Genomic DNA, 14,028 nt, shown 5'->3' on the forward strand with positions numbered 1-14,028 from the left:
TTTAAATATATATATTTTGTGGTTCTCTTACATCCTGTGTTTATACATTAAATTTTCTGTTTAGTTCTGTTTTTTTCAATAGAAATAACTGAAAATATCTTACTTCATTGAAGCTCCATCTCCTTCCCTGAAAGATGATGCTGAGCCTCACTGGACAATTAATTCTTGGTTGTAATCCCAGGTTCTTTGCCTTGTGGAATATGGTATTGCTGCAGGCCCTCTGATTCATTCTTGTAGAAGCTGCCAGGTCTTGGGTAATCTTGCTTGTTTCTCCTTGATATCTTAATTGTTTTTGTCTGGCAGCTTGCGGTATTTTTTTTTCTTTGACACTATAGTTTCGGAGTTTTGCAACAATGTCCCTTGCAGTTTTCCTTGTGAGATCTCTTTCCAAAGGTGATCCATGAATTTTTTCAATCACCAATTTCCCCTCTGTTTCTAGGATATTGGGACAATTTTCCTTAATGACCTCTTGAAGAATGTGAACCAGGCTCTTTTTTTGGTCATGACCTTCAGGTAGGCCAATAATTTTTTTAAATTATCTTTTCAGATCTATTTTCTGGGTTGGCTGTTTTGCCAGACATATTTCACATTTTCTTCTATTTTTTAATTGTCTTTAGTCTGTCTGACTGATTCTTGCTGTCTTACAAAGTCATTAGCTTCCATTTAATGTGCAATGTTCTTCTCTCATTTTCCACTTGGTTTATTCTACTGTTTAAGGATTTGTTTGCTTCAAACATTTTTTTTTCTCTTCCTTTTCCAAACTGTTGACTTTCTTATGCATATCTCTCATTTCTTTTCTCATTTTTTCTTCTACATTTCTTATTTACCTTTTGAAGTCTTTTATGAGTATTTCCAAGAAGTCCTTTTGGGCTTGAGACCAATTTACCTCACTCTTTGAGATTTCCTCTGTGGACATTCTGTCTTCTTCTGAATTTATGTTTTGTTCTGCTCTATCACCATAGTAGCTTCCTATGATCAAAGTTATTTTTTGTTTCTTGCTCATTTTCTTTCCTTTTCTTTTTTTCTTTACTTTTAAGGTGGAGCTCTGCTCCTGGGATAAAAGAAAAGCTGTCCCAAGCTTCCTATGCAGCTCTGAACCTTGACTTAGAACACAGGAGCTCCTTTTGTTTGTAGGGGGTAGCTTTGCCTGCTCTGTTCAAGAAACAGTCGGGTTTCCCAGAGTTTGCCTTCTGACCTGGGACTGAAAACTGTCCCCTTAGTTTGTTTTTCTACTGAACCAGGACTGAGGATCTTAGTTGCTGATTTGCTGTAATTAAGATTCTCATATTTCCCAGAGCCTATCTGACCTGGGCTGAAGATGCTTTTCACCCCAAGGAGATCGACTTTTGTTGAAGCTTTTTCAGTCTATCTTCAGCTGGAGAGTGGTTTCATTCCATTAGACTCTGTTCAGAGCTTAGTTTCATGTGGTTTTTGAGGAAAATTGAGAGAGCTCAAGCAGCTTCCTGACTTTATTTCACCATCTTGGCTCCCATTCTGTGTTCTCTATAAAGTCTTTTATTCAATGCACTCCAGATGACAAGCAAACACAAGCAGAACAGGTGAGATAGAAATTAATGAAAGGTCATCAAAGCTAACTGGTCCAAACTAGATATGGAATGTCAAATTTAGGTCTCATCAACACCAACCTCTAAGTAACATACTAATTATTACTGAATGCCAGTAATTTAACTATATAATATCAATATTATAATGCCCATGTTTTTACTCCAAGAAGAGTTTCTGATTTTTGATCACTATGATTACCTTTCATCAAAGTGGATCATGGCTTAATACTTAAATCCAAAAAATGGAGCAAAGAGAAAAGGGAACAAGTATTTATTAAGTGCCAGGCACTGTATTAACACTTTATAAATATCTTATTCAATCCTCATAATCATGGGTTAGGTATTATTATTATCCTCATTTTATAGTTAAAGAAACTGAGACAAAAGATAAATGACTTGTACAGGGTCACATAGTTAGTATCTGGGCAAGGACATATTTGAATTCAGATCTTCCTGACCCCAGATATAACAATCTATCCACTGTGCCATCTCAAAGGCTAACTTATTTGTGTGGAGGTCATATACAACTAACAAGTGTCAGAGATTAGATCTAAATCTAGATACTCTTCACTATAAGCCTAGGACACCAAGATGCCTATATATTCCAATTCAAAAGCTTCTATAACTATAATGTAACTCTAATTTTTTTTTAACTTGTAAATGTATTTATTTTTATCACACATTACTTTATGAATTATGTTGGGAGAGAAAAATCAGAGCAAAAGGAAAAAATCATGTGAGACATTTAAACACACACACACATACACACAAAGAAGTGAACACAACATGTATTGATTTACATTCAGTATCCTTAGTTCTTTTTTTTTTTTTTTTTTGGATGCAGATGGCATATTCTGTCTAAAGTCTATTGGGATTTCTTGGATCACTAAACCAGTGAGAGGAACCAAGTCTTTCATAGTTGATCATCACACACGCTTGCTGTTATTGTGTATAACATATTCCTATTCCTCTTGTTTTGCTCAGCATCAGTTCATGTAAATCTTTCCAGGCCTTTCTAAAATCAACTTGTTCATCATTTTTTATAGAACAATAATAATGACATGTGAGTTCTTTTTCCTCCTTTATGATTTCCTTGGGATACAGATCCAGTAATGGAACTGCTGGGTCAATAGGTATTTGTGCCTCTAATTACAAATGCTATTGGTAAGTCTTTGCTTTTCACTACTTAACACCATCTGACATGTCATGTGACCAATATACATCCCCAAACAATACACAAAGTTTTTACAAATAAAAGGTAAGCATTATTGAAAGATAGCTTCATTATGTTTCTCAGAAACAAAAACCAACTATGCCCAATTTGGCCCTTAGCAGCTCAGGGAGACACTGTGAACAGATGAAAGACACAAAATTTGAGATCTCACCAAGGGAGGTTGGCAATGAGGAAACTGAATGAAGTAGTAGACACTCAGCCTGGCACCTAGCAGCCTTTCCTACTGTGTCCAGGTGCAAATACAAAATGCTTTGTTTGGCACCCCTGGGCCCTTCAGAACCTAGCCCCTTCCTACTTTACTAGTAGTGTTCTTACACTTTATCTACTGCTCAATAAATACTCTTCAATCCAGGAACATTGGCCTTTGTGGCTGACCCACAAAGAAGACACTCCATTTCTCAGCTTTGGACACTTTTCCCAGCTGTATTTCATGCCTAGAACAGTCTCTTACTTTGCTTGACTACTTGACTTACTTTACTGGCTTCCTTCAATTCCCAGCAAAAATCCCACCTACAACAGAAAGTCTTCCTAAGTCTCTCAATACAAGCTTTCTCAAAACAGCCTTTTCTCTGTTAATTATTTTCTATTTATTCTTCATGGTAATTAGTTTGTATATATATTTGCATGTTGTTTCTTTCATCAAATTCCGAAATCCTTGAGTGCAAATACTGTCTTTTGCCTCTTTTTTTTTTTTTAATCCCCAGCATTTAGCACGGTATCTGGCAAACAGCAGGTGCTTAATGAATATTTACTGATTGCCTAAAAAGTCACAATGCTTACTATCATCTCTTTCTTGTCCGTGACATTTTTTAATCTCACGTATATTTTCTAACTTATTTTTCGAAGAGGACCATGAAACCAGGAAGGTGATGCCATGACATGCAAGTGAGTTGGATTTAAGTGAGGGAGGACTGTGCAAAGTCATCTGCCTTACCTTCCACAAGAACAGAATGGGGAACTAATAGGCTTTTACATAATAACAATATATCTCAGTAAATTGTATAACCCAGAAGTCAAATCATTCATTTTAGCAATGCTCAAATTATGATAATTATAAATAGTCTTTGTGTATGTTTACTTTAAGAAAAAAACCTTTGAAAGAGAATTATCTTAGCGAATATATAAAGTGATAGACTAAAGCTAAATTTTAATGTCTTCATAATTTTAAATATCATCTAAAAGGTATGTCAGATGCTAAGTGAATGAGCAGGACCAGGAGATCATTATATACTTCAACAACAATACTATATGATGATCAATTCTGATGGACATGGCCCTCTTCAACAATGAGATGAACCAAATCAGTTCCAATAGAGCAGTAATGAACTGAACCAGCTACACCCAGGGAAAGAACTCTGGGAAATGACTATGAACCACTACATAGAATTCCCAATCCCTCTATTTTTGTCTGCCTGCATTTTTGATTTCCTTCCCAGGCTAATTGTACACTATTTCAAAGTATTAAAGTATTAAAAAAGTATGTTTCAGGTGTAGAAGATCTGGATTAATAGTCATGACAAGCAAGAGGGAATACAGTGTTGTTTTTTAAGTGTAAAGAACCATATAAATATCATTGTTGCTTTTATCAATAACAAAACAACTTTTTAGAGGCTAAACTTGAAGAAGTTTATTTTTAACTTTATTAAGTGTTTACCATAAGAAGTTTAGGGTTCCTGGAGGTCAGGGAATCAAATGTATAGGTTTGGGGTTGTGTCGCCAAATGATGAGGTTTGGTGCAGGGTCCCCTCAATTCCCCTAGGATTCAGTGCAGTGTAGGGAGTTGTGGGAACCCCTTTGGTTGGCACAGAGGTCCTTTGTAAAGGAATTTATGAAGTCAAAAAGCTAGATTGGCAGAAAGAAGTTTATGATTGGCATTGGGAAGTCAGCCTTTGCTATGCATGAAGAGGACTGAATTCCTTGGTCTCAAGGTCCCGACAGAGGGATATAAAGTTTCTAGTGGAGGAGTATTAGCAGAGAGAGTTTCTAGCAGAGAAATCCTGTAGCAGAGAAAGTGAATAAGGTCTTGTTAGAGAAATAGAAAGATAAAAGATAAAGAAGGAGTAACGCTGAAAGAGAATATCATTTCAGCGGGCAGAGGATTGCAACTTATGCCAAGAGGAGAGAGAGGTTCCTTGGCATGGCATATTAGGCCTCTGCAAGGAGTGAGCCCCAAGTTGCCTCTTTTTATAATAGAAACCTTGGCTAGAAGCAGCTCTTGATGGGGGCTGGGAGCAGTTTGAGCTGAAATCAGAATAGAAAATTTTGGAATTGAATGAGTGTCTTTGGTCTAATCTCCAATTCAATCGGGTTAGGAGAGGTCCTGGACTCAAGAGGTCCCATCTAGATAACAGAATGAAACCACTTTATCTTGATTCCCTGGAGCAGGTCTTTCCCAGAGGCAGGGTTTAAGGAGAATCTCTCTTTCAAGGAGCTTCTCCAGTGTTTTACCTCATGGCTCACCCCCAAAGTCAGAGAGAGAGAGAAAGAGAAAGAGTTTTGGGGCTCATCAGTCATAGCCACACAAAAATTAGTTATTATTGCCCCAATGAAACGTGGAAAGCAGTTTCTAGAAGACTGTTTCAGGGACTGTAATTGCTTGACTTTTAGATGTTCAACATACTTTTCGATAAGCAATTTATGCAGTAATAACAACATTGTACAGAAAAACAATCTGGAAAGATTTAAAAACTAGCCAGTTCAATAATTACCATGACTCCAAAGGATGAATAGAGAAGGATATCATTCATCTATCCATTTCCCACCAGAATGGATTCATGGTACATAAATAGACAGCCCCTTCTGGACATGATAAAATCATGGTATGTTTTATTGGATTATGCTTATTTGTTACAGTTATTAAATTTTTCTTTTTTTATGGGCCTTGAGAAGAGCTAATGACAGAGTTGTCTACCTAAGAAGAAAATAAGAAAAGAATGATTTTTACAGGCAAAGAACAAAAAGATGTTCAGAAGAAAAGACAAAAAAAGCTTTCAAAGTAATGTCTTTAATTCATTATATGAGTTACAAATCTGCAGGTTACACAAATTTGAGAGCACTGCATATTATAATACACGTCAGGGACAGGATCAACAAGATCTCTACAATCTCTTAAGAATATGGGAGTCAATTCAGTAGATTCAGTTTAGTCAGAGAAAAATGCATTTGGATTTTAAAAAAGAAATAAAAGATGGAGGAGACATAGTAAGACAGAAATCTGACAACAATTATAAGATCTTAACATAGAGCTTCAAAAAATCTAAATCATACTCTTCATATTTTAGAAGGAAAATGAGAAGAAAAGGATAATGATATTTGTTCAAGTTCATATAAGTAACAAAGCACCTAAAATATAAATGCTTAATAAATGTATCAGTAAACATCCAAAGTGAATTTCTTAACCTGCTCCTCTGATTCCAGAGCCAGGATTCTTCTCCACTGTGGTATACAGTTTTTTAGAGGATTGCAAGCCTAACATGAGCAAATGGTGCAAAATGGCAAATAAGAATCTAATTCCACCATGGTGTTTATTGAAAGGCAGATCTCTGAGGGATAAGATGACAAGATCACAAATATATTCTGTCTACTTTAGAACATATCTGGAATGTTGTGTCTAGTTTGGAGCACTACAAGTTAAAAAAGATAATAATCAACTGGACAAAGGCAAAAGGAGGATAAACAAGGAGTAAAGAACTTGGAGTTAATTTCATAAAACAATCAGTTGAAGAAACCAGGATGTTTTACTTTGAAAAGAGAAACATCAGAGAAGGTATGTCAGCTCAAATATCTGAAAGACAATTATGTGGAAAAAAGGACTGGATTATATTTCTTTAACCAAAGAGATTTACCTAAGATCTAAAATTAATATGAAAAAGTGACGGAGATAGATTTGTAGAATTTAATATTGGAGAAACTTTCCCAATAATTAGAACTATTTAAAAGTGCAAAAGACTGCTTAGAGATAGTAATTTCTCTTCCATTGACTTTCTAAAACCAAAACCTAGATGGCCAGTTGTGACATATGTGGTAATAAAAAAAATAAAATAAAATAAAACTAAAAAGTTCATATCTGAACTGAGCTAAGATATCCACAGATGAACCTGCTAATTTTGAGATGCTGTGAAAAAAGTTTTTCTAGATAAAAGGAACAGCTCATATAAATTCAAGGAACTAGGGCACTTTAAAAAATAATAATAATAATAAAAACATAAAATAAAAAAAATAAAAATATAGTATGACTATAGTATGACAGTGAGGAATCCAGCTAGAAATGTCAGCTAGAACCACACTAGGGAGATGTTCAAGGATGCCCAGCAAAGAAATTATATTTTATTATAACAATAATAGAATTTTGATTAGGCAAATGGCAAATTCATTTATGCATTGCAAAGATTGTTTTAAAAGCTCCTTTGAGGTCAGAATGGAGAAGAGAGATAGCAGTTCAAACAAATGAAGGCCTGAATGAGAATGGTAGTAGCAAGAAATACAATTGAGACTTGTAAATAAAAACAAAAAGAGAGATTGTAAAAAGGAGAGTCAAAGATAAATGAAGTTTTAAGACTAAGTGAATGGAAGATGACATTAAAAGAAATGTTTAAAAATAAAAGGATTGTATTTTATCCTCACCATGAAGTAAAATAGTATTTATTAAGTGCTTACCATAAGCAAAGCACTGTGCTAAACACTAAGGATAGAAAGAAAGATAAAAACAAGATCCTTGCCCTCATGGACCTCACTTTCTAATGGAGAAGACAAACCAAAATAACTACATACACAGACGATATAAAGGGTAAAGAGAAAATAATTTCAGGAGGCATGAGCATTGAGGGTACCAGACAATTGATAACGTAATTATGTTGCCATCTTATATGTTCTTTTCTGGTTTAAAAAATAAAATTATATATTATAAGATCATAGACTAGAATATGGAAAGAACTTTAGAAATAAAACTTTAAAGTTAAAAACTTGAGAACTACAAAATGTTAGATAAACACATCAAGGATCTCTCGTTATCTTAAGCAGTGTATGATCCCACATCTTTCTGACTCCAAATTCAGTTCCCTATCCTATTCTATTCTAGATTGACCACAATGTAATAAGGTAAGAAAACTACATAATCTTTCAAATCTAGGAGACAATTTAAAGATTAATCTGATCATCTCATGTTTCTTGCCATGTTCAATTTATAATGCAATTTAAATGATAAACTAGAATACTGATGCTAAATACTAGCAACAAATATGAGTGTAAATCTATCTTACAGTATTAACTTTCCCCAACATGCAGATATATGGCTCTATGGATCCCACTATGCTCTCACTGAAGTCAAGGACCCTAATCTCTGCTACTAATTAGAGATCTGCTGGGGGGGGGGGGAAAGATTAGATAGAATCAAAAAATTACCCAATAAAGGAAGTTGGGGCAGGGAGATGGATAGATTCACCATTTGATATGCAAATTAGATCAGAAACTAAAAACATCTATTCATTCCTCTATGAACAAACAACAGCTTCCAGACTCAGGAATTCTTGTAAACCTTAAGAGTAAAAAGTGAAGTATAGTCATGGCTCAGTCTCAGCCAAAGAATGGAAAGGAAAACTATCATCGTACTGGAGAAGATAGCAAGAGAATCAGCAAGGACCACAAAGAATAATGAGCTCAGAAACCTGTTCCTCTGCTCCTGTGCAGATGTCCAGAAAGGAGTAAAATGAACAGATACTCTCCATAATATAATAATAAGGGAAATAATATAATTTAATAAGGGAAAAGGAGAAGGGGAAAAGTAGGAGTAGGATCTGGAGATGTTAATAAAGACAAGAAATAAAGGACTTGGGTAGGGGCAAAGGAGTGCAATCTTTGAGTTAAGAAGGGCTCTAAGCTCTTAAGATTTATGTAGGGCTTTGTGGGGGATAATACAAAAAGTTTAAGGGAAATTAACATGACTCTAAAAAAAAAAAAGTATTATATCTGTCTAACCCAAAAGTACTATACGCTATTTTCTATCTAAGGCATCCCATGTTGGCTCCTATTCAAAGCACTGGATAATTAAGTGTTCAGAATGTTCATCAATTTCACTTCCTCCTCAGTTCAAGTTCACCTCCTAAGTGAGGTTTTCCCAGATTACCAAATTATTAGCAACTTTTCCTTAGAAATAGATATTATTAAGTTTGTAAATATTTATCTATAAATAGAGTTTACTTCTAGTAGAGAACAAGCTGCTGGAGGGAAAAGGCAATATTTTCATTTTTGCTTTTTTTCTTTGAGTCCTCAGCTCTCAGGATAAACATTTAATAAATGCTTATTAAAGGAAATCATATGTCACAATTTCATATGTGTGGCTCATTCTAGCTATCCCATAAATTATTTAGTATACCATAATTTATTCAATCAAAAATCAATAGATTCTGCTTTATAAAAGTGTACTATAACAAGTATAATTGTTTTAAGTCATTTATCCATAGCAAGAATTACATCTAAACATCTATCTTCCAGAATTAACATTAAATGACAGTGTTCAATCAATATAATAAAGATATGAGGATAGAAATGGAATGGCAGATGAGAAGGAATGGTGGTTGCTTTTTTTTAAGTTAAAATTTTTCTCCACCTTATTTTTTTGAACTAACAGAAGTTATGTTGGGTAAAAATAAAATGGTCATGGCCTTTTATCCTCCTCTGCGTGATTAATTACTTAATGTCCTATTAATTAGAAGATGTAGCAGAATTTCAAGCCCTTTCATTTTCTCTGTATATCATCCTATCTAAGAACCACAAATTAAGTTGTTCATCAAAGGTGAGTCATCAAGGTCATCTAAGCCAGTCAGGACCTCTTGAGTTATTCATTACCTAACTTCAGTAGTAATTAACAATGCCAAGATTTCCATAAATCAACTTCTTTCTGATTATTCTCTGATGATGAACAGTCAAAATGTCTGTCTGTTCCAATCCTCTCCCCTTTTAATTTTGTCCTAATACTTCAAGTTAAATATTCCAGAGAATAGTGATGCTAAAAAAATTGCAAGGGTTTTTCTAATAAAAATATACCAGCAAAACATCATCAAAGGAGAGAAATAAACTTATGTACAAAAATGCAATATTATCTGTTGACAATATAGGAATAAAATTTAGAAAACAAAGGATCTTAGCATCACAGTGAAATTTTTTCCTTTGCAAAGAAAAGACAGCTCAGTTTAGCTTCAACAACCACTATTTGCCTACTCACCCAAGGCAAACAGCAGTTAGAAAAGAACACAGATTTCACTCATCTTATCAGTTTTATAACTACAAGAAAGAATTAGTAATATAATTCTATGGCAATTGCCCTCTTTTCTGCTTATTTACAAGGTGGGATTAAAGAGTATAAATTTTATAATTTCCATTGCAGGTTTTACTTCTTCTTAGGTTTGTATTTTTGGTTGGTCTTGTTTGCTTTGATTTGGACTTTTTGGGGAAAGAAGTTGTTTTTTGGTTTGTTAATTTGTTTGGATAGGCTAATCTATTTTGTTTTTAAATTAAATCTGTCATTTCATTCGTTTTAAGAATCCCAGAGAGCAATGCATTTGTTCGATGAGGATCAAGACCTTATTTGAAACTTACAGTTTTAAAGAGATTCCAGAGGCACTGAAATATTACAAAAAAGTTTATATTCCAAGCCAGTGCTGCCAATGGCTGCCATCTCTCCCCATTTTCAAAGATCTCAAGAGTCTATTGACTAAAGTCTTTTCTAAGCTCTCTGGCTCTGTTCCTTGTGAGAAATGATTAATAGAAGCACTTCCTTAAAAAATAAGAATCAATCAGCAAACAAAAAGTACCTAGTACAATGCTGGACTAGCATTGGCTGGACATATAAAAATAAAAATGAAAGTGTCCTTGTCCTCAAAGAATTAAGTGTTCGGTGTCTACTCTTTTGTCACTTCCTTTTTCTTGGCATTAAGAGCTTCGATCATAAGTAGTTTATTATATTACACATAATCAATACAATTATTTTTTTTTACTTTGATATTTCATTTTGATTTTTTTTTTTTGCCTCATTAAGTGTATGATCTACCTGAACACACACACAATTGAGGTAGAAACTCCAACATTGGTAAACATTTTTTTTTATATATGCAGATGTAGTTAATTTTATTTTTTGTGCTATTATTTGGTATTTGCTGTTTCCAAAGCTTTCTTACTCTTTTCTTTAAAAACAAATTTTTGATAAATACAGAGGTGGTTTCCATGTGGAAAAGTCAACAGACAAGTTGTTTTTCTATCTTATTCTTCTGACATATTTTCCAATATTTTCCATTATCCTCCTCTGTGACCATTTTTATATTTGTTTAGATCACTAATAAAAATAGTGGTTTCCTTTAGAGGCTTTTGTTGAATTCAATAGAATATTTATCCTGCAACAAATTTTGAGACATATACTACAGTAATCTTGAATGTGATCTTTGTTGATATGTTTCTCTTGAGCCTTACAATCTGAGAATTGTTGTGTTGTAATGACAGTTTCACATGTAGTATTTTTGTTGGCTTTGGATAAAAGATAAAACTAACTCTGCCAAATCCTTTGCCTTTCTGGGAAAAAAAAAAGCACACTATATACCATCTTTCTTCTTATTTCACAACTTCCTGGCTTCATTCATAGTGAGAATATGAAGATATATATGATTTACTTCTTATAATAGCATTTCAATAGTTCAATAATTAGGATATCATATGTAGTCTAAAATCTGTGTGATTGTTAGTCCATGTTTCTGCCATTCTACCACCACCACTAGAGAAGAAAGGAGTATATGATAGAGTGGAGCTTGTGTTTTATTTTATTTCATGAACCATCACGGTCAATTCATCAAGTAGTCAGCCTACTGGTAATGAATCTTTCCACATTTAGTCTAGGTCGTACTCTGAAGAGAAATAATCTCTAACTGGGCACATATACAAAAAGCCTTTCTAACAGAATACAAACTCTCAGAGTTTACATTTAACTGGCACATACCAGGGTCATCACAACATAATGAGGCACAGGAGTAAATATGGGTAGAATATGGAATAGAAGTGAATAAAGGATATTTTTATGTCTAGCAATTTTCTCGAGGTCACAAAGCTAGTGAATGCCAGAGCTAAGACCAAAAAAAAAAAAAAAAAGGTGCTCACTTTAGGTACAGTATATTTCTTACTGTATCATAAATATCTTATTTAAAGCTTTTTTTTGTTTTTGTTTTTAAATCAAAATATATCCAGCAAAGCAAGAATAAAAAGGCAAAAGGGATTTTGGTCAAAAATCTTCTCCCCCTTCCCCTTTGCCTAAATTCCTTCTGGATTTACATTGATTTACTGACAAAAGGATGCACAATATAGTAAGAAAATGCACGAAACGTAATGCTGGAGAAACTGAGGCAAGATAGAAATTGGAGAGTATTTAATAATTTATTTAAAAGGGAGAGATTTACTGGGACCAAATGGATCTATGGTTTGGTCCCAGGACTGAATGAGACTATCATCTCCAAGAATCCAGCAAACAATGCAAGTTCTCAATGACATATATATATATATATATAATATATATATATATATATATATATATATATATATATATACACACACACGTGGCTCAGACACAGGGGGTAAACTGAGACAGGGGAGGAGTCAGGGTGCTGAGAGGGGAACAAGCCTCTGACAGGGTGGAAAGAGTCACCAGAGATGGGGATGACATAATAGGGGGAGACACCCCTGAGATGGGGAGAGGCATCTTGATAAGATGGTATCTGATATTCTGATAGCTTGGAATGGGGAGAAGCATTCTGATATTCTAAAATACAAGATCTTTTATCCTTATCAAATATTCTGATTAAGAGGGAGGGATGGTTTTGCAGGATTGAGCACCACAATTATAAACTGAGGCAGAACAATTTAGGGAAACTGAGTCAGGATAATAAAAGAGAATTGTGGCACAACATGAGCAGCTAACTTTTAAGCCTGGTCAATTCAGTCCTATTATTAGTTCTGCCAATGTCAATGTTTTCTTTATTTAAATATAATATGGATAATATTATCTCTTTCATTTTCCCCCAGAGACAGTACCAGTTAGCCAGCATTTATTGGCCACTCTACTATTATAATATTTGTGAAGATAAGGCAAAGCTTTAAATCAAATCATTAAAGCTTCCAAGGGAATAACAAATTTAAATCACACAATCCCTAGTAAGATATGGGTGTGGCACTTAAAATAAGGAAGAGCAAAGAACATACCAAACCATGTAATTCTGTGATATTTTTAAAAGTTTGAGAGATGTAGATTCTAGGTTAATTAGTCATCTTATTAATAATCTTTGCATGTTATTAATAAAATGCCATAGACCTCTCATGGTCTGTGAGATCACAGCTTAAATGACCAAGGAAGAGTGGATGCTTTGGAGGATAGCAATTAACTCTAAGTGGTTAAACAATTAAGAAATGAATGAGTATCTAGAGATAGGTGACAGAAAGTACCTAAATCACAGTGAAAAAGACTGGTCAATTTTCCTATTCCCCAGTCAGACAAAAGGGTGAATCCACATTTTCCCAGACCTCTATAAGTAAACACAAAGACCAAGAATCCACCCATTCCCTTAAACTCAGAATTTCTTTTACAGTCTTTGATTCCCTGGTAAGTCTTTGCAAAGGATTTTGTATATTCATTATATGAAGAAGTAGAAAAGGGGAAAAAATCTTGGCCCTAATTCAATAATCAGTTATTAATACTAAAAAAGAAATAAAACACAATATTACCACAATGCTTCTTACCTTGAGGCATTTCAGGAGGCAAATAATGAGGCTCTTGAGAACTAACATGAACCCATTCAAAATCATCATATAGGTCTTGATGGTAATCACAAGCTCCAGGACCATCATCAAAAGTACAACCCCCTAAAGAAAACAAAAGAGAAGCCCTTTATTAATTTCCAGAAAAATTAAAATTTCAAAATATTGTATATAAATATTTTTACAGTGGCTTGTTAAAACAGTTTAGAACTTCAATTCTTTACTCTCCTCCTAAGCATCCCAACTATCAACAGGCTCTTCAAATTTCTCTACTCTATCCAAGAGAATTCTTCCCAGTAGGACATTTCCCCTTGTAAAAGTAACTAGATTGAACTACTAAACTGAAGATATAAGTGGGTCCTGAATGAGAGATCCCAAATGCTAGCATTTTAATTAGTAAAGGCAATATTATGTTAGTGTACATTTCAAAATCCCTGATATGCA

The 14,028-nt window shown here is 34.1% G+C and overlaps 1 protein-coding gene across 1 annotated transcript in view; it reads right to left on the minus strand.

Annotated features, from left to right (window-relative positions):
- The window catches only part of PTPRK (protein tyrosine phosphatase receptor type K), a 539,585-nt gene extending 525,932 nt beyond the window's left edge, over positions 1 to 13,653 (minus strand). Inside the window, exon 1 of the mRNA XM_051997718.1 lies at positions 13,567 to 13,653. Coding sequence (XP_051853678.1) covers positions 13,567 to 13,576 — 10 coding nt within the window. The 5' untranslated portion in view covers positions 13,577 to 13,653. The remainder of the gene's footprint in view (positions 1 to 13,566) is intronic.
- Between the last annotated feature and the right edge of the window lie 375 nt (positions 13,654 to 14,028).

This window comes from Antechinus flavipes, chromosome 4, assembly GCF_016432865.1.
Source record: "Antechinus flavipes isolate AdamAnt ecotype Samford, QLD, Australia chromosome 4, AdamAnt_v2, whole genome shotgun sequence".
Taxonomy (NCBI): Eukaryota; Metazoa; Chordata; class Mammalia; order Dasyuromorphia; family Dasyuridae; genus Antechinus; species Antechinus flavipes.